The following is a 25,823-nucleotide window of genomic DNA, read 5'->3' as shown; positions in this document are numbered from 1 at the left end:
GATCTTAAATGGACGTGAGAGCTAGTTAGCCTTACTCCTGCTGAGATAAGTGCCAAATGTAATTATTTTGATGGTCAATTTTCCTGAAGACTTCATGACCATTTTTTCTTGAATTTCTGTGTCTGGAGGATGCCACAGTGAATGGTAGTAATTGAAGCCTGGCTGGGCATAAGAAAAAGCATGTACACAGTGCCCTTCCCTGGGCATTCTTTCTCTGTGAGCACACTGACAAGTGCTGTTTTACATGTTTGGATTTTCCTCTTCTCTTCACTGCGTGGGTGGTAGAGACAAGCAGTGTAATGCAGAGGAAAGAGATGTAAGAATTTTCCAGCATAAGAAACAGCTGCTTCATGGAGCTTTTAATGTTACAGTATCTGGATAGGGAAATTAAAAAAAAAAAAAAAAAATCTGTCATTTAATTTTGGGAAGTAAGCATGGCCAAAAGGCTTTTAACAAGGGACAGTGCTCTGTTGACCGAGAACACCAAGTTGAAGCCTATGAAGAAGCTGTTGTCATTGCATAACAAAGGATTGTTTCAACTAATAGGAAAACAGTCAGATATGTTCTTTGATGATGCCTTAACTATGTCATACTTTTCTAATTAGTTAAATAGAATAAAATATGCTGGAACAAGACGGTCATCACTTACGTGTCAGGAAGGAGAGAAAGGAGGAGGGTGGGGGAGCCTAATGTATACAGCTGTGTGCGTGTACATGGGCTTCCTCATGGGAGTAGGCAGCTGTTCTGCAAGATGTTATGTAGTGAGGGAAATGAGAGTGATGAGCCCCATAAAGGTTTGCCAGGAGTTTTAGCTACAAGAGCTCTGCAGTGAAATAGAAAGGCATGGCCTTGCCCTATCATTTCGCCAATTACTTCATCCAAGAGACATAAGAAATCAGGAATGAAGATGGAGTCCCAGGTGGCCCCTGACTATGGAAAAGTGCCCAGTTCCTGGCTGCAGAGGCCCTTTTGAGGGGCAGAAGTTCTTCCGTTGGGTGTCTGAGCAAGGTGACATCTCATCCACTTTCTCCCATCACATCACGGGAGGAAATGAAGAAGAGGGAGACAGACCCTTTTTGGTTGTGCCCACTGACAGGGCAAAAGGCAATGGGCAAATTAAACCACATGAAATTCCATCTGAGCACAGCGAAAACATTTTTAGGTGTGAGGATGGTCAAACACTGGAAAAGGGTGGCCAGAGAGGTAGTAGGGTCTCCTTTTGTGACTATTCAACACTCAGTTGGAAATGGGCCTGAGCAATTGCCTAAGTGACCCAGCTCTGAGCCAGGAATTGGACTAGACTATCTCCAGCGGTGCATTCCCAGATCACTGCACTGTGATACTTGTGTGGTTACCCCGTGCTCCAGAAAGAGATGGGTAGAAGAATGCCTATTCTCAGGTAACATGCAATTCTTTGCTCATTCATTTGCTCATTCAAATTGTTACAATTTTTGCAGATGTAAATATGTTCAGACCTTAGCTCTTCAGTTTTTAATTTAGGAGTGTCAGGTTTCTGATTTTGCAGGAGTATTCTGCTATCTAGCTGCTATTTGGTATTAAGTCTGTGAGTTCAGTATCATGTAGCAGATGTCATCCTAAGCCATGTTTCCATGAACCAGAAGTGCTCATTTGGTCCTTTGGTTAAAAAATTGTGTAAAGCCATTGAATAGTGCCATACATTGAGTCAACATTGAAAATGTTTTTATTACTTTGAGCACATGTACATGTGCAATTAGTTCCTACTACTCTGACTCACCTGTTGTGGCCAAGGAAGCAACTCTCAATCAAGGTTTTTGTCACAGAAGCATGTTGCAAAACAGTATTATGATTTGGAAGCATTGTTCAGTTCTATTCAGCACTTACAAATCCCAACAGTCCCTAACTTTCTTTTGGAGTCTGAGTCTCCAAAGTCTGTTTGCTTTCATATTTGACAAGTTATAGGGTAAGGTTTCACATGGACAAAGTATATTGCCCATCTCGTCTTCATCATTGAGATAATAGTTAAGAATTAAGGTGATAAATCTTTTTTACTTTTAAGTGCAGTGAAACATCACCTAAAAAACAAAGAGATCTTACATATATATTTCCCATGTGGAACCAGTATGGCACAGAAAATAGATGAAAAAAAAACCCAATATAGGGACTATATTCTCTCTATGTTACTGAATATATATATTATGAGCATTGAAATACCTACATATGTATGCAAATGTTATAGATTACTGGTTTGATAGAGTTTTGAGAGTATTTTACAGGATAGAGTTAAGTTCAATGTGTTTTTATGTCAATAAAAGTGTCTGTTATTTCTTTTCACCCTGTTACTGACAGCTTAGTCAAGACAATTTTTTTTGCCCCTGAGGAGTAGGCTTCACTTGGCAAGGAAGTACTATTTACCTTGATATTACCTAACTCATGATAAGTGGCAGCCAACTACAGAGGGATAAATTTTCCCAGTTTGTCTCTTCCACTATAATCTATTTCAAAAGCCAAAATAAGGAACATAAAATAGTAAGAACATTAAAATATAAAGTACCAAGTACTTAGGTGGCTTCCCTGGTGTCATTAGGAATACTAGGAATACTAGGCCTAGCACACTGTCGACCCTAGGTATGGCCACTCTGCTTTTTGGGAAAAGTGAAGGAACTAACTGAGAAATAGTTTTTACTTTCACTTAGATGCACAGAAACAGACAAATTCTGTTTCTGTAAAAAACAGTGTACGTTTTGCTGCCTACTAGAAAACAATAAACAGAGAAGCATATTTTTAAAACTATGCAAAAGATAACTAATGAAACACTGTATTCTGGTTAATTCTTTATTTTCAACATCAAATACACTGATAAAAATCTTGCACCAATCAGGTAGCTTACCGGATTTTTTTATTTAAACTTTTTTAGAACTTTTTTTAGGTGCGAAACAAAAAATACCTCACCAGAACAAAGACATCAATAATTTCATATGCGTCAGGAAAGAACAGAATACTTCAACAAATACATTATGGCAGCTGAGCCTATTCCAAAGAACTTTCCATTGACAGACTACATAGTGCACACAAAAGCATTATAGTACATACAATAAGGTGATACATAAAGTGGCTTGATAATGCAAGTCTTGTGACCAGCAGTCTATCCCTTCATTTTTCAATGGGCACTTTCTGAAGAAATAGACTTATAGGCACACAGGATTACAGAGCATACTAATTTGCAAGGTGGCAGCATATTTTTTGTTTGTTTGTTTCTTTCTTTCTTTCTTTAGGCACGTTAGAATGCAAAATAATTTTATCCTTTTTTAACACAGTGCAAAACCTAATACCCTTTATGGGCAACAATCACTTTGAAAACAACTTTCAGGATATAAGGCTATCTACATTTGAAGGATGAAAGGGAATTATAAGTAAAAAGGGAAGGACATTAATATTAGGGAAACATTAACTTAAAACTCTCAATTCAAACTGTCAGATCAATTTGAGATTATGTTAAAATTGCAAGTGACAGCAAAAATTCTTTTGTATTATGATACTGTCATTAACATCGCTTTCTATTACATGTGTTGAATTTCTATCTCTAAAGCCATATCACAGTTGTAGATTGCATTGAAAACAGCCATTTCTTTATTCAAAAATAAGAAATGTACTTCACATAAGTTCAGCTGAGAATACCTTACATCCAAAATCCCGATAGTTGTAGATTGAGTTGCACTCTAATTTTAAAGCAGGATACACACAAGAAAGGCTTGCTGTATTCTTACCAAAGCCTGTGATAAGACTAAAGCCCTAGTGAGGCAGAATTTTTACTTTTTTGGTAGCTTGTTTACTTTTAAACATTTGGCACAGCTCTTAAGGAATCAGTTGGCATCAATTGAAATAGATTGATGCTCCAGTACAAACTCTGGCTTGGATGAAGGGTATTGTGTATTTTTTATCCATTTTATATATAATTATCTATTACCTTGGATGAAGGTTTGGGTATTTTTTGGTTTGGTGGTTGTTGGTTTTTTTTCAACTTGAGGTCTAGTGACCTCTTTGCAATACTCCTGGGAGCTCAATTTAGATTATTAATTATTATTATTAATTACATTTTTAAATTATTAAACCCCTCAGTGTACAGAAGCAGAAAAATCATCAAGTGATGTCACTACTGAAACATAATAGTAAATTTACCACAAACACACACCAAGAAACTTTCATTAAACTATTTTACCCCAGTACAAATCTGTCCCAACTGGGAGTTTTACCTGAGACAAAATCTACGACATCGAGACATGGCTCGACCACTGTATACCAGACTGGCTTTCACATACTGGAAACTGAGACACCACTAAAGTGTTGCGTATCTCCTATCTCCTCTCCTGCCTCACAAGCTTTTTGTAATAATTCAGTAACAACCATATTCTCAAGCAAGTTCATCTGGTCTATTTCTGTTTGGCTTTTGCTGGTATTACATTGCCTATGTTTCTAGAGGGTTTTTTTGGTTTTTGATGTTTTTGGTTTTTTTTAAAAAATCCACATATAAACATTACAAAATAATTCTTTCGTTAGCTGTCCAGAGGCATCACTATGAATGTTTTGGTAAAAGCATAATTAGCTGCCTTGAAAAGTTTTCTTTCAACTTTTTTTTTTTTTTTTTTACATGCTATATATTTTTATTTTATATCCAGCACCAGGTATTCAGGTAGTACTGGTTTGTCAGCTGCAAATATAAAGTATATATGTATATATATACATACCCATAAAATAGCATCTTGTGAAATAACAATTACCAAATGTCAGGCACAATTGTTTGCATACATGAGAGCATAATTCAGAACTACATATGAAAAATGTTGCCATTTTTGTATTGTAGACTTTCTTTAATCAATTGAATAGCTACATTCAGCTGTCTGATATATGGACAATCATCTTTATAGCTAACTCTGGGAAGGTTACTATATTTATTAAGGTGCTCTTCAATTAAAATCTCATGAACAAGTTAATGACATGGATCCTGAAACTGCCCCAATGTAAATTAATGTATTACTGGGACTCGTTCTTTCTAGGTTGCCCTTTGCCATTTTCACCACAAGCCCGGGAGGACTGGTTGAAGTTAAATTGCCTCCTTGCAAGGACCAAGCCTAGGAAAGCATTCATAGTTAAGACTGTGAGTGACTGATACTATTGTGTATGTTCCAAAACACATTATGATACCCTTCTGCCTGCTCCACACCACTTCAAATCATGCTTTTCCAGCTCCTCTGGGAAAATCTGTAGAGTGTAAAAGTACTGGCCCTATGTAGGTATCATCAGAATCTGATCCTCTGTCGTGAATTGCTCTTCACAAACCTCTTTCCCTCAAGGACAAATTTACAATTGAATTGATGTAATGAACTGTTCTGGGATGTAGGAAGGGAGGTGTTCATTTAAACCGATTTGCCTTCCAGCTTATGAGCTTGATCTGTGTGTTCTGTTGTAGAAAACACCAAGTTTCACGTACAGCATTTAAAGAGCAGCTCTAAAGCACACTAGGCTACAAGTGAACAAAGATGGTGTAAGCACATAAATTTAACTACAGAGATTCCTGTGCTGCATTCAGATCTTAGTGTGCACTCATTTCAAGGCATTCATGGTTTTTCTAACACATTTGAAAAACAGCTACTAAATAAACCCAAAACGTCCATCTTCTTTCATGGCATTTAGGGCCCTTCCAAAAGCTCTTAGGTACCAAATTAACACACACAGACACACACACACACTTTTACTGAATACACAAAAAGGCAAAACCTTCAGCACTTTCAAAAAAAAAGTGATACTATAATATGCATCAATAAAAGGCCTATTAACTTACAGTGACTGTCTCACATATTTAGGCTTGCACAGTTTTTGAGGAATCTTCTCAAATGTAGGTAGCATCTATCTTTAGACTTCCAAACTGTGCATATCCTCAGATATGTACATGAAACTATTATAGACATCATTATGTACATTCACTAAAGAATTCTTGACTTGGAGCACGAACTCATCCTATGCCTTGCTGCCTTCACAATTGCTATGTAACTTGATCTCACTGCACACAGACTCTGCTTGTGTGACAGGGAGTGTAATAAGAATAGGCACTCCTGTACAGCATTAGTTGCACTATTTCCTATATTTAGTTACTACAGGATATTCCAATCAACATAATCTAATATAAAGATTTCAACTATAGCAGCAAAAGCATCCATGAACCCTTTCTCTAGCATTGTGGCCAGCTGATGTGGAGCAGCCTATACATATGCTATGAAACATCCTCACTGGCAGGGTGGTTGCTTCCAACCAGCTATTGGAATAGTCTCTAGTCTGTGCTAACTCCCAAAATGCACCTGTCAAGCACAAGTGCAGATAGCACAGGCAAAGTATATCATCAGACTAGTAAAATATCCCTGGCATATGTAATAATCACATTCCAGTACCCAGCAACGTTCCCTGACATGTTTAATTTTCTAACATTGAGGCAATCAAACAACAGCACCAACTCCTAGTTTGGATAGCACATCATATAGATTTATTCAATCTCTCTCCTTCATGTCTTGTTGAAACTCTTGATGTGAATGGACCTTTTGTATATTTACAGTTTGTCTGAGGAATCAAACTAATCCTTAGGAATATGCTTGTGAGTTACAAACATGCATGGAGAAAAACAGGTTTATCTTCCTGGACATGCAGTCCCAGAGTCTTCACTATGTCTTAAGCTCATTGCCCAGTTCTGGTGTCGCAGGTGAGCTGGCTCACCTGATTTTGAAGCATGACACAAGAAGAGCCAAAGAAAGGCAAGGCAAGGCAAAGCCAGCTGCTCTGACTGTGATGCCAGCCCTCCCACACACAGATAAGCCACACTCTTCTGAGGGGGATGAGATCATCCCACCCTGTTGTGCCAGTCTTGCACTGGCATTCTCACCCCTTGCTTTGTAGCACAACAAAGCACAGGGCAGGGGGAGATTTTTTTATAAATAGTGCTGGATCCTGTAGATGTGTGAAGACCTTCTTTTAAAGACCTGATGACTTTTGTAATCATCTCATCTGATTCAAGAGTAATTATCTATGTTATCACTGTTTGCCATGTTGCCCTGGATTTACACTGTTGAGCATCAGAACAAGTTTGCTTTCTAGGATCAGAGAAGATCAGATGCATGCAATGCAATTTGCCTAGAGGATATGGTAAGGTTACCTAAAAGTTTGGTTAGAATGGGCTTGAGATGGAGTTGTCTGCTGATGTAAGCCAGCAAGGTAAAGCATTATTCTCAGACAGGGGTTCCTTTCTACTGTAGGAAGAAAAGAGGCAGGAATCTACTAAGGCAGTCCCTAGCAGTGCAGTTTCACTACAGCACATTGAGATGCCAGTCAGCTTTCTATTTACACCCCACAAAAACTCATCCAGAATCTCTACCAAATTGCTTCAAAGTTTCAAGCAAGTAAAGGATTAAGCGAGCTCAGGATTTTGGCTAGATATCAACAAAAGCTACCACTCATTGGAAGATACCAATATGCATGGGTGATATCCCCCATCAATTAAAAGTAAAATGAATGTACAGTTTAGATTAGGACTTATCAAACTTTTACGTGCAAAATTAAATAAAAACACTGCAAATTTTAGATCAAGTTAGCCTGACAATCCTTGCTGGCTGTCCACAGCAATGAAATGTCTTCCATTTAGGATAAGCAATCAATTTAGGTAACCGCTTGACAAACACTCAAATGGAAAATGCAGGTGTCTGTTGTCACTGGAGTGTTTTCAAAGGTGGCACAATAGACAAAATGAAGCATGAGCTAGGTAGTATGCTGCTGGGTTTCTCATACCGTTATATATTCTGACTTCTGCTTATATTGTATTCTGCATATTCTCCTCTTCTTTGCTGTTTACATAAAAAGACTGCAAGGAATGAGATGAAGCTGATGCAGTTGTCAGCTGGCTCCGGTTCTCCTCTTCCATTGGTGCAGCACTCCTGGCTGTTGGGGCATGCAGTCGGTGAGCGTCCAGCATCTCCAGCAGGAGATCGTAGAGTGGAACTACATTCTTACACTTCATATTGTACAGGTGCTCCATTCCTTTGTTGCTGTAATCAAACAACAGTTACTTTCCAAATATGCTATGGGGGAAAAAAAAATAAAAGCTACCAGCTAATAATATTTGTTAGTTTATATAAATTCTGTCTTGCACAAAACAACTAACTTAACAGTGCATTTGCTGTACACGCCTGCTACAGTAAAGAAGGTCGCCACCTTCAAAGAACACTGCAGACTTCTCATGGTCAAGTTGCCTTCCAAAGATGTCTCTTCTGCTCTCCTTTGCCTAAAAGGTAGCCCAGGGCATATGGACTCATAACTTAGCCACTGTGACTAAGTTGATGGCATGAATCTCACTATTCAAATAAAAAAATAACCAGTTTTCTTTCCTAGAAAATAAGCTTTACCAATTTATTAGCAAAAGCTCACTTGCAATAGTATCCATTCACAAAACTATGTAACAACAATTAACTTTACTGTGCACCTGGAATTTCCTTAATTGTACAAATTATTCTTAGAGGGGGCAAAAAAAAAAAGGAAGATTAACACAAGGACTCCACAAAATGACACAAATGAAAAAAAACACAAGCACACACCCCCTGACTTTTCCTGAAGAGCTGAATATCAGTCAAGGAGGTAAAATCCTCATGTTTCAGTTTTAGTAGTTATGAGTAGCTTACTCTGATTTAAATTTTATTAGCTGAAATAATGAAAATTAAAATCTGTGTAACAGCATCTCCTGTGCCTTCATAATAATAAAATATATACCACATCCTGGTATAGACTTATCATGCCACTGAGCAGCTACCTTAAGAGGTAATTACATTTGGGATAATTTTTGCTGCAACTATTAACAGTTTCTCAGCTCTCCTCTGATTAGCAAAAGACATGGTCCTTTAGATTGGAATTCAGTAGTTCTGCATTTATACTCATCCACACAATGAACATAATGACCCTAATCTCTTTTCTAAAGTGATTTACAATCAAGGCACTTGTGAAAATTGGCTACATAAAAGTAGTAGTTTTATTAAATCTTAGACTAAAGTTTGCAGAGCTAGACTACTGCTACATTAGTATTCTACTTGGCACTTTTCAAAGACCTGTGTTCGGGTCTGTTAGAACAGGTCCAGATCCAAGGGCTGAAGCGTCTCTCCCATGAAGACAGGCTGAAAAAACTGGGGTTGTTCAGCTTGGAAAAGAGAAGGCTCTGAGGAGACCTTATTGCACCTTCCAGTACCTAATGGCCTACAAAAGAACTGGAAAGGCACTTCTTACAAGGGCATGTAGTGACAGTACAAGGGGGCATGGTTTTAAACTTGAAAGAGGGCAGGTTTAGATTAGATGTTAGGAAGAAATTCTTTATGGAGGATGGTGAGGCACTGGAACAAGTTGCTCAGAGAAGTTGTGGATTCCTCAGCCTGGCAGCATTCAAGGCCAGGTTGGATGGGGCTCCGAGCAACCCCAGGGGGGTTGGAACTAGATGATCTTTAAGGTCCCTTCCAACCCAGGCCATTCTATGATTCTATAATTCTAAGACACACATAAGTTTAAAAACAGATACTGCTTTCAGCATTGACAAAACAAGAAGCAGAGGAAAAGACAACTAGAAGAAACAAATGGGGAAAATATTTACTCCTTTCACACCATAATCTAATGTAGAGTTTTGCACACATGTTCTGTACGAGTTTATGGAAAGCTTTTTTTCTTTTTTTCACTCCCACCTGTGAAGGAAAGGTATGCATGTGCATTTGTGACACCTCTCTTGCCTGGGCTTGGCACAGGAGTGCTGACTGTTTGCTCTCACCTCATGTGTCTGATGTGAGAGAGGATGAGGAGGAGCTGAGCCAGTCGTCTGTGTTGCTGTTGCAGAGAAAGACCTGACTTAGCCATTAAGTGAATCAGAGTGTCTGTAATTTTGTCCAGGACACGGTGAATATAGTCTTTTTCTTCTAGAGATTTCAAGGTGCTGGAAAGAAAAGTGTACACACCTGGAGTAGGAAGAAGAAAGAAAACAAACAAACCACAGACAAAAATTACTTTGATGGAGTCAGACTTGCCCAAGGTACACCATGTGGCTTGCCTCTTACGCTGCGTTAAACCATGGGAGCTGGCTGTGTGCCAGCTTTCCTGCTTGCCAGCAAGGTCACTGTTTTGAATGACTCTGCAGCGTGGATTTAGTCACTGTGGGCAAAGCAGGAGGAGGAATATTATGCCTCTTCCCTGCCTGGATCCATCCAAGATATGGACCAAGTGGTGGATGACACCTGCAGCTAGACCTAACCTTGGATATGCTCTCAGTCACTTGGCTCTGAAACTTTGAGGAGACGTTGTTCCCCTTGAGAATTCTTCAATACTTACCAACAAACCCAAGCCTTCAGCAGTTCTTGCCATTTTCTCTGTTGTTTAACATTTGATTTTTAGTGATTTGCTAGTCAGTCTGGGACTGCATAATATGTTACCACAAAACACATAAACAAATTCAGGGTTTGTTTAGACATGCTCACCTCAACAAAATCCTCCCAACCATGCAAGAGCCTTGAAAGATGTGTTCCTTCACCTGCAACCCGACTCTCCTTTAAAAGCCATGTCAAATTAGCCTTTGCAAATTTAGCTGTTTTGAATTGCTTACTTTTGAAAGTGAGCAGCCTCAAAGTTTGGACCAGATAGAAATTTTCCTAGAGGACAAAACACCTTGAAACTCCCCCTCCAACAGCTCCTAAATCTCCTACAAAACACTATAACCCAATCATAAGAGTTTTTGCCAGTAGTAATTCTTGGGTTCATGAAGCACATCAGCTTTCTAAATGGGAAATATTAAACTATTTTGAGCTGGTTTATCTTGATTTTTTCTCTGGACAACATCACACAGCCAGTGTGAATCAGGTCACAACACTGCACTGCCAAAAGGCAGCTGTTGCATTCAGTATCAGTTTTTAAATCTTTTGGACTGAGCCAATAACTGTAAACAGGTCATATTACCACAATCTAGTCCTGAGGCACCAGGATGTATGCACACTAATACAATCAAAGTGGCTTCATCATACTGTGTTCATTGTCCTGTGTCTATAACAGACTTGACAAATCCTGTGCTTTGGCCCCTCTGTATCAGCTCACAGAGCCAAGAAGAAATCTGAGGTTTTTCCTTGGAAAAAAATGGTTTCTGGAATTACACATTCTGTTTTTCTTTTAAAGCATCATATATATAGTGCAATATGCAATGCAGTTACTGATACTAATAAAAAAAGACACACACACTAGCATACACATGTAGACAGACATATACACTCTAGCTTGTTTGTAGCCTCAAACACTGTAGATTGTTTGTAGCCTGGGGGCTATACCACTGGATTTGAAGATGAGAATATTTTGCTATGCATCTGAGCAGTTATAGGAACTGAGATTTTTTTATCATTTTCTTGGTCTACTTCACTTCCCCACATCACCTGGGTATTTTGAGGACATGACACCTAGAACTACTGTAACCTGCAAGTAGGTTTTATGACACTGGGTCTTCTGTACTAAAAATAAATTTAAATTTGTGAAAATCATTGTGAGTGTCTCTGGGAGAAAGTCAATAGTTAAGAAACTGGTTTAAAAAAACAGAAGGATAACTCAAACATAGCACAACTTCTGAAAATCATCAGTTAGAGTTCTTAATTTTGGTAATGAATATTGCTTCAAATTTGATATAGACAGATAGTATCTCTTTTCTCACAAAGCTTTTTTGTAGCTGTTATTATTTTTACTGAAATGAATTCACCAAACAGCTCCTGGGGCTTTTCTCAGCTTAACCTTTCTCAGCTGACTCTGAACCACCCTCACATATGCCTATTGACAGTACCAGGCTTGATAGCTTAGCAGGTACCTGTAGGGGTAAGATTCTTAAATATTACTGACAAAACACAATCCACTAGGAGAAAAACATTAATCTCGTAAATCCACAGTGCCTTCAGACCAGCTTACTTCAGTCACAGAAAGCTATTGTGCTCTTGTAGCAATACTCCACAGTTCCATACCATTGAAACCATCAAAAGAAAAAAAATCTTTCAGAAGGAATAGTTTCTCACCTAGATCTAGTCCAGAAGCTATTAAAACCCATAAATCAAATAAAACACTCCCAAGTAACTGTAGAGAATTCAGGCAATTGCCAGTCAATAACTGCCAAGGAAAGTGATGTTTGGTTTTCCTTTCTCCATCCCTGCATTGATTGCTTCTGCCCCAGGCCACTGGTCAGAGATCTCCCCAAAAGAAATGATGGCTATCTTTCATACACATACACACACAAGCAGAGTTTTTGAACCAGAGTTCAGAAAACTGCCTTAGCAAAGTTAAATTTAACAGTCTCAAAGGTCTTTCCAGGCCTAAATTGAATAGCCACCAGGTTGTTTTCCAGCTCTTTCTGTAGGTCAGCATTGTAAAACATAATAGGAGCAAGAACAGAGAAAACACCACTCTACAAACAAGAAAGGCCTGTTGGTCCATGCCCATAACACATACCTATGCACAGAACAGGATGCCTCGGGGACTGCAATGCTACCATGCCAGCTCTTGGCATACGGTAATATAATTTGCCCTCAACATCTTTTCTGTCACAATAAACCCTAGTTTAAAATATCTTTACATTTAGAGTTCAGGCTCACAGAAAAATACCCAAGGCTCTGCTTCTTTCACCATGCCCCATCACTCCAAATCCTTAGCAAGCCAGGCTGAGCTATAAGGAAATTCGTCTCTGTAATCATTCAGTCCCCAAAATGAAGAAATAATAAAAAGTACAATTTTACAGAAACTGAAAAAAATCAGGAGAAAATAATAACAAGTGGTCACATGGAACAATGTATCAGGAGGTCTACAGAATGCATTAAATCAGCCAAACCTTTCCATCTCTTTGGACTAACCAGCTAACTAATCAGGTAAATAGCCCTGCTAAGGCAGACATGACCTCCTTCTTCATGTCCAATATGAAATCCTGTTGCTTTGCCACGTAGCACCACTGCCCCTTTTGGATACACTTAGAAGTGAAACATCTGGCATCATGTTGCCCTTCATGTTTCTAATACTTATTTTCCAGTGTTGAGAAACAGCCTTTTAATATTGAGCTGAATGTGGTTTTCAAAAATAAAATTTTGCTTTTTAGACAAAAGATTTATTGCTGCAGCTTTAAAAGAGCACTTTCTGGTTTGCTATTTAGCTAGACACAATGCTGTCCTTGTTGTTACAGACATGCTGTCACCTTGATATCTCAGGAAAAATTTTAAAGTAGTGTAAATGTATACTTTAGTTTATAAAAAAATCTTCCATCCTTTCCACATGCACGGAGTAAAACTAAAAAAAAAAAAAAAATCACTTGCATTTTGCCCAAGACCATGTGCCAAAAGAATGTAAAGATATTAAAGCCTTGAATGATACTGAAAAAAAAAAAAATCCAACAAAAGCAACAAACAACACTACTTCATGTGAAGAGACTAACAGATGTCCAGGGATTTAATAAAGAAATGTTTTTGTACACTCAGTGAATTAAATCCACACAAAGCAAATGCAGACTGCTTTTAAAAATGACACATAGCATAATTAGTCCAATTTGTTTAATTAGTCTACTTGTTGAAATCATTTTGAGATCTGCTGGTTTAATTGTATGCATATATAATACAGACAAAATAAGGGCCAGAAGTTCACTGTGTGTTTATCTGCTGCTTCTGCAGTAGAAGATTTGTGAATATTTACATATGCATCCACAGAATAAAATCAGGCTAAGGTAGGCTTGGAGGTCATCTTGTTCATCCTCCTGCTCAAATAGTGGTAACTTCAGGATTAGATCAAGCTGCCCAGAGCTTTGTCTGAGTTCTAAGTATGTCCAAGGACTGAGATCCTACCATCTTTCTGGCTAACCTGTTCCAATGCTAAACCTCTCATTGGGTAGAGTTTTTGCTCTTTCATCTGGTCAGAGTCTCCATTCCTGTGGTTCGTCTCCATTGCAGATTGACCTTTCCTCCTGCACCTCTGAGAAGAGTCTGGCCCTGGCTCCTCCATAACCTGTTCATCAGCTGTCTGAGTACTGCACTTAGACCCTCCCTTAGCCTTCCATTTTCCAGGATGAAGCAACCCAGCTTTCTTAGCCATGTGCTTCAGAGCACAGAATGTTTCATATGTGTATGATAATGGTGGATAAATATTTTCATTCATATTTATATAAGGCAGCTGGCTGCATTCTGTGAAGTAAAGCACCTCCATAAGAAATTTTAGGGCATCTATGCCAAACACCACTTACACAACTCTTAACACATACCCCAAATTATGCTACTTATCTCTTTATTGCAATCTAGCCTTCTCATTTGGGCATTTAAAGGGTCTAGCAGTCAGAAACTCATATCCACATTCCCACTATGTAGTAGTTAACTCCTCAGATCATTATAAAATGAGTTTTTTGTAAGAAAGCAAAAACTAAAATGTAGAATTAATTACCTTTGTGCACAAAGGCAGTGACAAGCAATACAGACATACATTCTATGGTCATATATAGAGAGAGATTGAGTTTACAGTGTATTGAGAAATACTGCAATGAGGGCAGCCTGTAAGCCAGAGAAATACATGAAGCTTTGTGTAACAATGCTATAGACTGCTTTCATCATGACCCTCTAACAGCTCAACTGAACCATGTCATCTGATCTATCACTGTCAAGACTTTTGTAAAAATGCCAGACTTTTGAGCAGCTATAAACTTTCATTTAATGCAAAAAAAAAAAAAGCCACAGTCAAAATCAGATCATTCATCATATCTTCAGATAAACCCTGATCTTCTGCCACAAAGAGTACCACCAATTTGAACCTGCTGAATAGGAACCCTGAAGGAATGAAGATCTAACATCTCCCAGCTGCATTCAGTGCAGAAGTTAATTACCTTTGAACATACTAGCTAAAATTATGGAACAACATCACTTTCCAGGAAGAATATTTAACTCTAGGAAACATTTTGTTTTAACTATCAGGGCAATAAAAGCAAAATAAAATGTCAAACAGTAATTACAGTTGTCACACCCTGACAACCAAAAACAACAGCACTTTATTCCTAATATGCTAGGTGCTTGCCTCAGATGTTACTTTTTGGTAATTGGTGACAACCACAACAAAACCTGAACTACATTATTACCTCACAGAACTTAAGTAAAACATTTTTATATTAGATTTTACAAATACATAATTTTGCTTGAACTTTGAGGAGACCACATTCAAGTTTCCATAATGAAAGAAGTGCTTCATCAATAAAGCAAAGTCTGCTGTGTTTAGCCTCTGCTGGGAATTACCTGGATTTGTTTTTCCTGCAACTTGGGCAAGAGATCTGATAGACAACTGGATAAAAAGGATATACAGTCCTTCACATGTGTTTTGTCTTGAGGGTCGTACCATCTACAAGTTCAAATCCAACAGGAAAGGGGAGAGAAAGTGGGTAAATAAATCCTCAGCATTTGGAAACTCTGGCATCTTTAGTCATTAGGTAACAACTTCTGCAGAGAATAGCGTCTAAAATTTTCTTTGGTGCATACATTATTATTTTAGATGTCTATAATTTCCATGAGAACACTGTGTGTCTCATTTCTGCACTTAAAAATAAATTGTTTGGATTTTTTTATAATCTCAAACAGAAAAGCATCCTCTGGTTTGCAACAGAAATTTTCTGTTATGTGCTTTGACTTAAATTTGCTTGTTTCAATCATCTGATGTAAAATTCAAGTCAGATAACCTTTCATATTTATATTTTTACCTATACCTACACTTGTTATCTAGTCACCTATTTTTGAAGTGTACTTCAGACTGAGATTTAAAGCCGAAAAAAATATTTATCAATACCGTAAAGGAAGTGGAAGGTGATGACATCCATTTTAGGTTACTATAATTTAATATAAACTGATAAACACTGATAAACTCAGTGACATTTTTGCCCTTATTTCCTTTCAGTTTTCCTTCACTAATTAAGTAAGGTGTAGATTTACACCTTTGGATGCCCTAAGTGCGGTTCCAGCTACTCCAGTGTCTTGTAACCGAAGTTTTAAGACTTGCCAGCATTTAGTTTGAAACACTGCTCTGATTACCGTCTGCATCAGCTCTATACTGTGTGTTAGCTGTTCACTGCATTAATTTGCTGGGTTGCATCTATATCACTGAACAGGTTCAACAGCTTCTATCCCTGCCTGACAGTCCTGCCTGCATCTATGCTGACAGTCCCCTTTCAAGTGCTGCTCTCTCAAAATGAAAACACTATTAACAACAACAAGCAGCATTCAAACACATGCAGAAGCAGCCACAATTACCCAAGTGACAGCAAAGCACACCGCTTACCAGAATTGAGCAGGATGATGGACTTAAGGCACACGAATTCCTCCCCTTGAAGGTTCATCATGCGAAATCGAGCAGCAGTAGCCAGCAGCATGTCAAAGATTTCCACCATGCCCTCCACACATTTCCCTTGATTCCTGTGTGAATAGCATCCATAAGGGAAAAAAAAAAAAAAACCCAGTATTTCTTTAGGTGAAGTTAGATACCTAGCTTGAGGTATTCACATGTGCAGGAATGAATTAGAAATTTCTGCTTTATTTTCAAAGTTAGGCAGCAGATCCAGCTCAACTGAAATCAGTGGGAGCTGCAGTAGCTCAGCACGTTTGAAATACAGGTTTCTAATCAAATGCATTTATTACCTAGGTTATTTGTCAACCAACAAACCTATCTGAAGCAGTAATCTCCAGTTCTCCTGAATTGTCTTCTACCTTTCTAACATAAGCTGATAATATTATCACATCTTAACAGCTATGTGTTTAGTTGATAGGAAGGCCTATCTATGAAGGCCTAGATAACTTTCCTGGAGGATAAACTAAGCAATAGATTTGAAAATTATCCTTATCCCACCAAGATGCTGTTGTCTTTGTGTACTCTCATCTTACTGAAAACAAGACAGCAAAATCTTGTTTCCTGAAAAGTGTCAGAATGTATTTTGAGAAGAATCCATAACACTTGGCTACTGGGAAATGTTTAGGAAAGTTAGAGCACTTGAATTAAAGGTCTTAAGTGACTGCATAGAAGTACTATGTGCATTAACTTTAGTAGGTCTATAGAATCACAGCATCATCCAGGCTGGAAGACAACTCAGGATGTCTTTAGTCCAGCCTCCCAGTGAAAGCAATGTCAGTTTGCTCAAAGCTTTATGAAAGTCCGTTCTTGAAAATCTCCAAGGATGGAGAATGCACAGCCTGTCTCAGCTTAATTATTTTCATCATCATGTTTTTTCCTCCCCTATATCCAGTCATAACATCCTCTGCTTCAATTTATAACTCCTGTTTCTCAGTCTCCCATCAGGCACATTAATAAAGATCTTTGATAACCGCCTTGAAGATTGTAGGTTAAGCAGATTTAAAATCCCCTCCTTCTCCAGACTGAGCAAATCCACTTCTTCCAGCCACAAGGCATGGAGTTCTGCCTTGGTGGCTCTCCACTAATATTTACTAAAGTTTACCAATATCTTTCCTGTAATAAGCAGTACAAAGCTGGATGTGGTATTCCAGATATGGTCTAATGAGTGCCAAATAAAAACAGGATAGTCCCTTCCCTTCTTATACTGCCTACGCTACCACTGACACTGGTAGCAGCACCAGGGCTATTCCACTGTATGTAGGAATAAGAACCTAGATTTTATTTAAGTCTTGGGGAAAACCCAGATATCAGAAATGTCTTTTACAGAAGCATAGGATCAAGTGAAAATTAATAGTGAAGGGTGCTTAGGTGAAGGGAACTGATACTCAAGGATTCAGTTGATGTTCTCATCAAACTTTTCATTCAAAGGGAAATGCCTTTGAAGTAGGACAGATGCACCCATCAAAACAAAGCCTGTGTATTTGTTATCTTTCTGTCTTCTTCTATCATGGTACTTAATTTGATGACAAGGAGCTGCCAAGAACAGATGGGATCCACAAGACAAGGAGAGGGAATGCCAATAATTTGTTGAGGAAGCCTCTAAAAAAGGCTTGTCATAGGATGTGTTTCTAAGCCTAAAGGCAGGTTAGGAAACAGGGGAGGTATCACTGAGAGAAAGCTGCAGGGACAACTTTCACACCCCCAGTTAGAAGGGAAGACATTCACAGACTTTGTGCTCTGACACAGAAGAGAATAGTACATCTGTACACAGACCTCAAAACAATAATGATCCTTACGTACATTTATACACATTTATATACATTTATGTAAATTAAAGTATTCTATATAAACTAGTTCTATTAATAGACACTAATGGAAGAAAATATTAAAAATCTGTTTTATAGTGATTTTCTCTTAGAGTTAGTCACAGAATAGCAGAGCTGCTAATATTGGTAGGTTGTCTGGAAATCATCTAGTTCAATGGCCTTGCTCAGGCCCATATCTTGTTGGATTGAGACCCCAAAACCTCTTCTTCTGTCACTGAGATGAATCTTCCACTGTTTCCTTTACCTCCCCCCTCCATCAGGTATTTATACACATTAATCAGATCTGAGTCTTCTCAGCCTCTCCTTATATGGGATACGTTTCAGTCCATTAATCATTTTTGTGACCTTTCACTGGCCTCACTCCAGTATGTGCGTGTCTGTCTTGTACTGGGTAGCTCAGAATTGGACACAGCACTCCAGATTTGCAGCACCAAGGCTGAGCACCCAGCCGTGCTGAATTTCCCAAAAAATTATGGAGCTCCTCCATCATGTTATTCTGTAAACACTTCTGTATTTCTGTGCATGCACACACTTAGGAAGGTTTACTACTAATACATTTTGTTGATTACGTCTCTCCTGTCCACATCATCCTGGCTTAAAGCTTCCTCACCAGATTGGCCAGTCTGTGGAAACTATGCTTGTGCCCCACTTTATGATGCTGATCCCATCTCCCCCTAAACATCCTTGATCCTCAGAGCACGGTTGCATGACCAAAAACGTTGAATCCCTGTTGTTGACACCAGCTATGCAACCAGCTGTTAATCTACAGGATCTGTCCATTCTGCCTCGAGCCCTTTCTCCTCAGTGGCCCCAGTGGACTGGACCACCTGGGCTTCCATGCTTTTGACCCCTGCCCTCAGAGCCAGGTAGTCAACCACGTGTCTTTCCTGACTAGTTCAACAGAGAATCATCCACCTAGGCAGACAGAGCAGGAGTAGTACACTATACATTTCAGCAGTGGTGAATCAAGTCTGAAATATGTAAACAATTAGCAACTAAGTACTTTTAATATATTTTTTTAAAATATAACGTGAAATGGATCCATGAATATGTCAGACAGGAAAAATCTCTCAAATGCCGCTAGAATAATTCTAAGAAAACTGATTATTTTTTTGGTCACATTTGACATGTTTAAATTAGAAAATTATTATGAAGGCTCTCCATTAGGGAAAGATGAGAGCTACAATAATTGGCTAAAGAAAAGTTATTCTGATAGACAGGAAGGCCTTCTTCAGTTTAATTTATATTCAGTCTGAATCACCATAAAGCCAAAATATATTTCAAAATTCCCTTCATATCAGAAATGCAGAGAAAGTTTAATTTTTGAATGAAACAGCATCATAATATAATGTGACCTAGAACTGGGGCCTGAGTTTCTGAGGTCAGAGTGACTAGATGAACAAGCAATCTTATAAGTTATGTAGTGACTATCTTGAATCTAGAAATTATTTCATTTTCTCTGAAAAATTCTGTCCTGTGCCTACAAATTCCCCAGGGGATCTTTTTCTAGCAGCTGAAAATTTTGAAGATCATAACAAGAGGGGGCTTTCTTTTTTTTTTTTTTTTTTTTTTTTTAAGAATTCATCCCTTTAAGCACTACCCAGCACCTCCCTAGACTCTGAAAGTGTCTACCTGATTTACATTTAGATTGTTGGAGTTACAGAATTGGGTAGTCTTTGAATTTTGCTCAAAGATACAGTAAAGGCTGATTCACGACAAAAAGACATTCATTTTTCCTTGTTTTAACACTCGTAATTCTGTCTCTTTTAATTTTTTTTTTCGTTCCATGGGGTCTACAATATAATAATACATCTCAAAATCCAACCATAAAGTGAAAGATGAAAGAGAAATTTAATTATTTCAACATATTCCCTAACCCTGTACAAGTTAATCCATCCAGCTCTATCAAGTAAGTAGAATGATGATAAGATGATGGTTTGAGTTGGCTTTTCAGGATGGAATCTAATGCTATTAAAGATGTGATGAAAATTAAATGCACAATTGTTTTTCAAATTTATTTTGAAGTGCAAATTTGGACATATTCCTATGGGCTTTTCCCCTTTGAAATAAATACAAGCAGAAGGTCAGTAAAGAGTCATTCTGAATCAAGCACCTGTGATCACTTTGCTTCCATTTTTCTAATAAGTCAGCGGTAATTAATACATCCACAATTACACAGTAACAAATGAAATGTGCATTTTATTCACATGACAGACAAGTGTGATGCCCTCAGACATTTGGAGAATTTTACAAGTTGAGGGACAAGCAAAACATTCAGATTTCATCTTGATATTCTTCTATTCTATCCAATTTTCTGTCTATCAAAACATCTGCATAAATAACTTTAAAAATTCTTTTCAGATGTAGTGAGAAACCTTCAGAAAAAAAGCCACAAAAGCAATAAATTATTCAGCCACCCTGTCATAAAGGGAATGCTGTAATTCTTTTTGCTGTTCATGATAGCTGCAGTTTAAAGAGACCCATGGCCTTCTGCCACTGCTTATTATGAAAGTCAGTAAAAGGAAAATGCTTCAATTTGTATTCAGAGACAATGAAAAATCTCCATCAAGCACTGGAAGAGGATGAGGAGAAGTTCCAAAATTAAAAACAACCCTGAAAAACAGACTAGCTCTCTCTGTAAAATGAAGGAAATAACCTGGTAGAAACATGGAAATACTGACTACATTTAACCAAAATTTTAAAAGTCCCTAGACAGATTTCTTGCCGTGAGACATTTTTTACAATCATGATAAGATAATAACATTAGAAAATAACATGAGGACAGCCTTACTGTCTCATATCAAAGGTATATTTAGCTGTGGGCTAAGAATATAGGCATTTGGATCTGCTGATTTTAAGTGACTACCTCTAGTTCTAGGTTGGAAGAGATAACAACTTGTGGATTACCACATATCTTCTCAACATGATCTTGACTTTATGCAACTCCTATCATCTTATTTTTTCCCTTCTTCTAATGAGCATCACAGGCAGAGAAGTTGGTTTACTTAGTTATTCTTTGTAGCAAAGCTTGTATCTCTGTTTGGTTGCCTATGAAACATCTCTGGGTACCTCTTCTAGTCTTTCAATATTCCTGTTAAGGAAAAACAGAAAGGCACTGTTTTCCAAGTACAGATGCAGCACAGAACTAAACAGAGGAATAACAATGTTCTGCATTATTTCAATTTCCTGTTGTAATGATTCTTGGGGGGAAGGAAAATTGCAATCTCTACTTTTAAACTGCTGTCAAGCAAAGAACTGATGGTTCCATGGAACCGATTGCTGTTAACAGTGAGACAGAAAGATCAACTAGAATGCAGTTTAGGAAGATTAGGATTATTCTTCTCATATATGCATGAGTTCACATTTGTCTACATAAAATTTGGAACTTGTTTAATACTTTTTGGTTACCCAATAAGATCTCCCATATCTACTTGCTTGTTATTTTTTTAAAAGGACTTCAATGTATTCATGGCTTCCTCTTACAAAATGCATGGTGACTCATATGACTATAAATAATATATATAAATATGACTATGTCATATTTATTCACACTTCAGAAAATTTTCTTTAGATGGCATACCATCAGTTTCCTTACAGTGGTCACTAGGCTTAATGGGCAGAAGTTCCACCCACCTTTTTTCTTCTAAATAATGTTTAATATCTTTTTTGATGATCTGGATGAGGAGATTGAGTCCACCATCAGCAAATTGGCAGATGACACTAAGTTGGAGGGGAGTGTCAATCTGCTGGAGGGTAGGAGGGCTCTGCAGAGGGACCTGGACAGGATGGATAGATGGGCTGAATCCAATGGTATGATGTTTAACAAGGCCAAGTGCCGAGTCCTTCACTTTGGCCACAACAACCCCTGCAGCGCTACAGGCTGGGCACAGAGTGGCTGGAGAGCAGCCAGGCAGAAAGGGATCTGGGAGTTTGGATTGACAGGAGGCTGAACATGAGCCAGCAGTGTGCCCAGGTGGCCAAGAAGGCCAATGGCATCCTGGCCTGTGATCAGGAACAGTGTGGCCAGCAGGTCCAGGGAAGTGATTCTGCCCCTCTGCTCAGCACTAGTTAGGCTGTACCTTGAGTGCTGTGTCCAGTTATGGGCCTCTCAGTTTAGGAAGGATATTGAGGTGCTGGAGAGTGTCCAAAGAAGAGCAACAAGGCTGGTGAAAGGAAAAGGCTGGTGGAAGCACAAGTCCTGTGAGAAGCAGCTGAGGGAGCTGGGGTTGTTCAGCCTGGAGAAGAGGAGGCTCAGGGGAGACCTCATCACTCTCTACAACTCCCTGAAAGGAGGTTGTAGCCAGGGGGGGTCGGTCTCTTCTCCCAGGCAACCAGCAGTAGGACAAGAGGGCATGGTCTTAAGCTCTGCCAGGGGAGGTTTAGGTTAGACATTAGGAAGAAGTTCTTTACAGAGAGAGTGATCAGACATTGCACTGCCCAGGGAGGTGGTGGATTCACCATCTCTGAAAGTACTTAAGAAGAGTCTTGAGCTGGCACTCAGTGCCATGGTCTAATTGACAAGGTGGTGTTGGGTCACAGGTTCGACTCAATAATCTAAGAGGTCTTTTCCAACCTAGTTGATTCTGTGATTCTATTATATTTAGAGCCATGTGAACAGCATGATATCTGAATGCAATGAATCCTTTAAAAAAATCATAAAATATGACTTTCTTATTCCTGAAGAAACACTACATTTTCTTCAAAATTATAAACAGCATATTGTCAGGCCTGACAAATATCAGCCCTGGTCTAATGACATTTTTAAAGCCTAGTTCTTGGGAACTCTCCAGATAGGAAACATCTGGTTTGTCCCACCAGAAACCTAAACTTGTTACTTTGAAATTTGCCTTGTACAATATACTCACTTTCAAAAACAGAATACAAAAGACTTACTTTTATCCTGGGCTTTCTTTGATTTTATCAGGTACTGTGCATTAATTGCAAGTACTGTGAGTGTGTCATTGTATTTCCTGATTGAGCCTGTTTTTCTAATCTATAATTATTGTCATTTGAGCATTTTTAATAGCATCAGATGTACACTGTAAAAATGTACCAGTTATGTGTAATTGGCAGACTGTTAAAATTCCTGATTTTGAACCAAGACTCAAGTGTTCGCATAGTACATTAACAGAATAAGAAATGGTGCATTACCCCACAAAATACACTGTCTGATTACAATGCAGAGTGGGAACAGAAAGAGATAATGTGAGGATACTCATCCATAGAGATGACAGCAATCTACACACACTGGCAGCTTAATTGTTGAGTAATTATTTTTCATAGGCAAAGCAAAATTTTAAGAAGGAACTTAGAATTAATAACAAAGGGCTGCTTTACAGATATTTTCAAGGGGTCTTCCAACTGTGAATTGTTGCATAGGAAAATTAAAGAGGTATATATTTGAAAATGTAAGAAGGAGGCTCTCATGAAATGAGAAAAGACAGTCTCTAAAAGATCTTCAGAGACAAGCTATGCATATGTGTAGTATGACCCAAGTAGGAGGAGTGAGCTGGGAGAAAAAAAATCACATTTGTTCAAAAAAGAGCAAAGTTAGAATGTTATTTTTATGGCGTTTCAGATAGATTTTAACAACATAAGACTGTATTTATCTAGTCAAAAGATTAAAAAGTTGCAAAATAAGATTTTATGTGACTTGAGATTTATGTACAAATTTACAAATTACTACATATCTTTCAAGATTGTTAACAGAAAGATTCTTCTAGAATCAGGAGAGGCTTGAATAAGAAAAATTAAAGGGATGTCCAAATCAGAGAGATGTTTGCCACTGAATGGTCAGAGAGATAGAGAGGTATGCACAAAATATGGTAAAGCTCCATATTAAAAATACTGAATTTTCACTAAGTACAGAAAAACACAGGTTAGAGACAGATCTGGGTTTTACCATCTGTAGTTGGTGACAGGATTCTAAGTTAATATTTGCAAATGCTGTTAACCACAGATTCTTTTTCATTATTTAGATCCCTGTTACAGGGGAAGTGTGATGTGGATTCAGGAGAGAATGCAGTGGATGAAAACTCTGAAACCTGTGAAGAACATGCTGAAGAGTAAGGAGAGAAGAACAGATGAAAAGAAATGATACTACAGCAATCATCTTTTCTATTATTGTAGCCATTCAATCAGATTATTTCATTATTTAGATCAACAAAAAGCTCAACTGGAACTGAAGCTGGTCAAAAACGTGGGGGATAATGAAAAGAGTTTTTTCAAATACATTAATGGCAAGAGGCAGTAGAAAAATATAATTGGCCCATTACAAGATGAGGATGGTCACCTCACAAACAGGGACAGAGACAAGGCAGAAGTTGTCAACACTTTCTTTGCCTCTATTTTCAACACAGATGATGGACCAAGGGGGTCCTGAGCTGGAGGACCATGACTGAGAATGATCAACATCCAGTCAATCCTGAAACTGTGTGGGATCTGCTGCTCCAGCTGGATCCCTGTAGATCTATGAGGCCTGATAGGATTCATCCAACAATCCTCAAAGACCTAGCTGATGTCATCACAAAACCTCTCTCAATGATTTTTGAGCAGTCTTGAGATCCAGACAGGTCCCAGATGACTGAAAGCCAGCAAACATCCCAATTTTCAAGTAGGGCAAGAAGGAGGACCTCAGAAACTACAGGCCTGTCAGTCTCACTTCAGTGCCTGGTAAAGTTATGGAGAAGATTATTCTGGGAAGTATTGAAAAATGTCTTAAAGACAATACAGTCACTGGTCACAGTCAGCATAACTTCATGAGAGGAAAGTCCTGCTTATCAAACCAGATTTCCTCCTATGACAAAGTAACCCACCTAGCTGATCAAGGGAAAGCAGCTCATATAATCTTTAGAGATTTCAGTAAAGCTTTCAATGCTGTCTTTCACAGGATCCTTCTGGACAAAATGTCCAGCACACAGCTGGATAAACACATCATGTGGTGGGTGAGCAACTGCCTCACAGGTCGAGCACAGAGAGAAATAGTGAATGGGGTAACATCAGTCTGATTAGGCTCTGTGATTTCAACATCCTCATAAATGACTTGAACATAGGACTGGAAGGGATACTAAGCAAATTTGTAGATGGCACAAAACTAGGAGGAGCTGTTGACTGCCTCAAAGGTAGGAAGGCCCTGTAGAGAGACCTCGACAAATTGGAGAAATGAGCAATCACCAATCATATGAAGTTCAACAAGGGGAAGTGCCAGATTCTGCATCTGGGATGGGACAACCCTGGATGTTCGTACACATCCGGGGAATGAGATGCTGGAAAGCAGTGCCATGGAAGAGGGACCTGGGAGTCCTGTCTGTAGCAAGTTGAATATGAGTCAGTAGTGCCCTGGCAGCCAGGAGGGCCAACCGTGTCCTGGGGGCATCAGGCAAAGCATCTCCAGCCAGTCAAGGGAGGAGATTGCACCACTCTGCTCTGCACTGGGGTGGCCTCACCTTGAATATTGTGTGCAGTTTTGGGCACCACTATATAAAAAAGATATTAAGCTACTGGAGAGTGTCCAAAGGAGGGCAACAAAGATGGTGAAGGGCCTTGAGGGGAAGCCCTATGAGGAGTGGCTGAGATCACTTGGTCTGT

General features: G+C 38.6%; 1 protein-coding gene across 2 annotated transcripts in view; it reads right to left on the bottom strand.

Annotated features, from left to right (window-relative positions):
• Positions 1–2,800: 2,800 nt before the first annotated feature.
• The window catches only part of ESR1 (estrogen receptor 1), a 113,553-nt gene continuing 90,530 nt past the window's right edge, over positions 2,801–25,823 (bottom strand). For both annotated transcript variants that reach the window (XM_050314880.1, XM_050314881.1), the window contains 3 exons: positions 16,345–16,478; positions 9,818–10,001; positions 2,801–8,063 (listed from right to left, as the gene is read on the bottom strand). In XM_050314880.1, coding sequence (XP_050170837.1) covers positions 7,829–8,063; positions 9,818–10,001; positions 16,345–16,478 — 553 coding nt within the window. In that variant the 3' untranslated portion in view covers positions 2,801–7,828. The remainder of the gene's footprint in view (positions 8,064–9,817; positions 10,002–16,344; positions 16,479–25,823) is intronic.

This window comes from Myiozetetes cayanensis, unplaced genomic scaffold (genome assembly GCF_022539395.1).
Source record: "Myiozetetes cayanensis isolate MyiCay16 unplaced genomic scaffold, myiCay2020 scf2-11, whole genome shotgun sequence".
Classification (NCBI taxonomy): Eukaryota; Metazoa; Chordata; class Aves; order Passeriformes; family Tyrannidae; genus Myiozetetes; species Myiozetetes cayanensis.
Note: the sequence above shows the minus strand (reverse complement) of the source record. Positions and strands in the feature narration are given on the sequence as shown.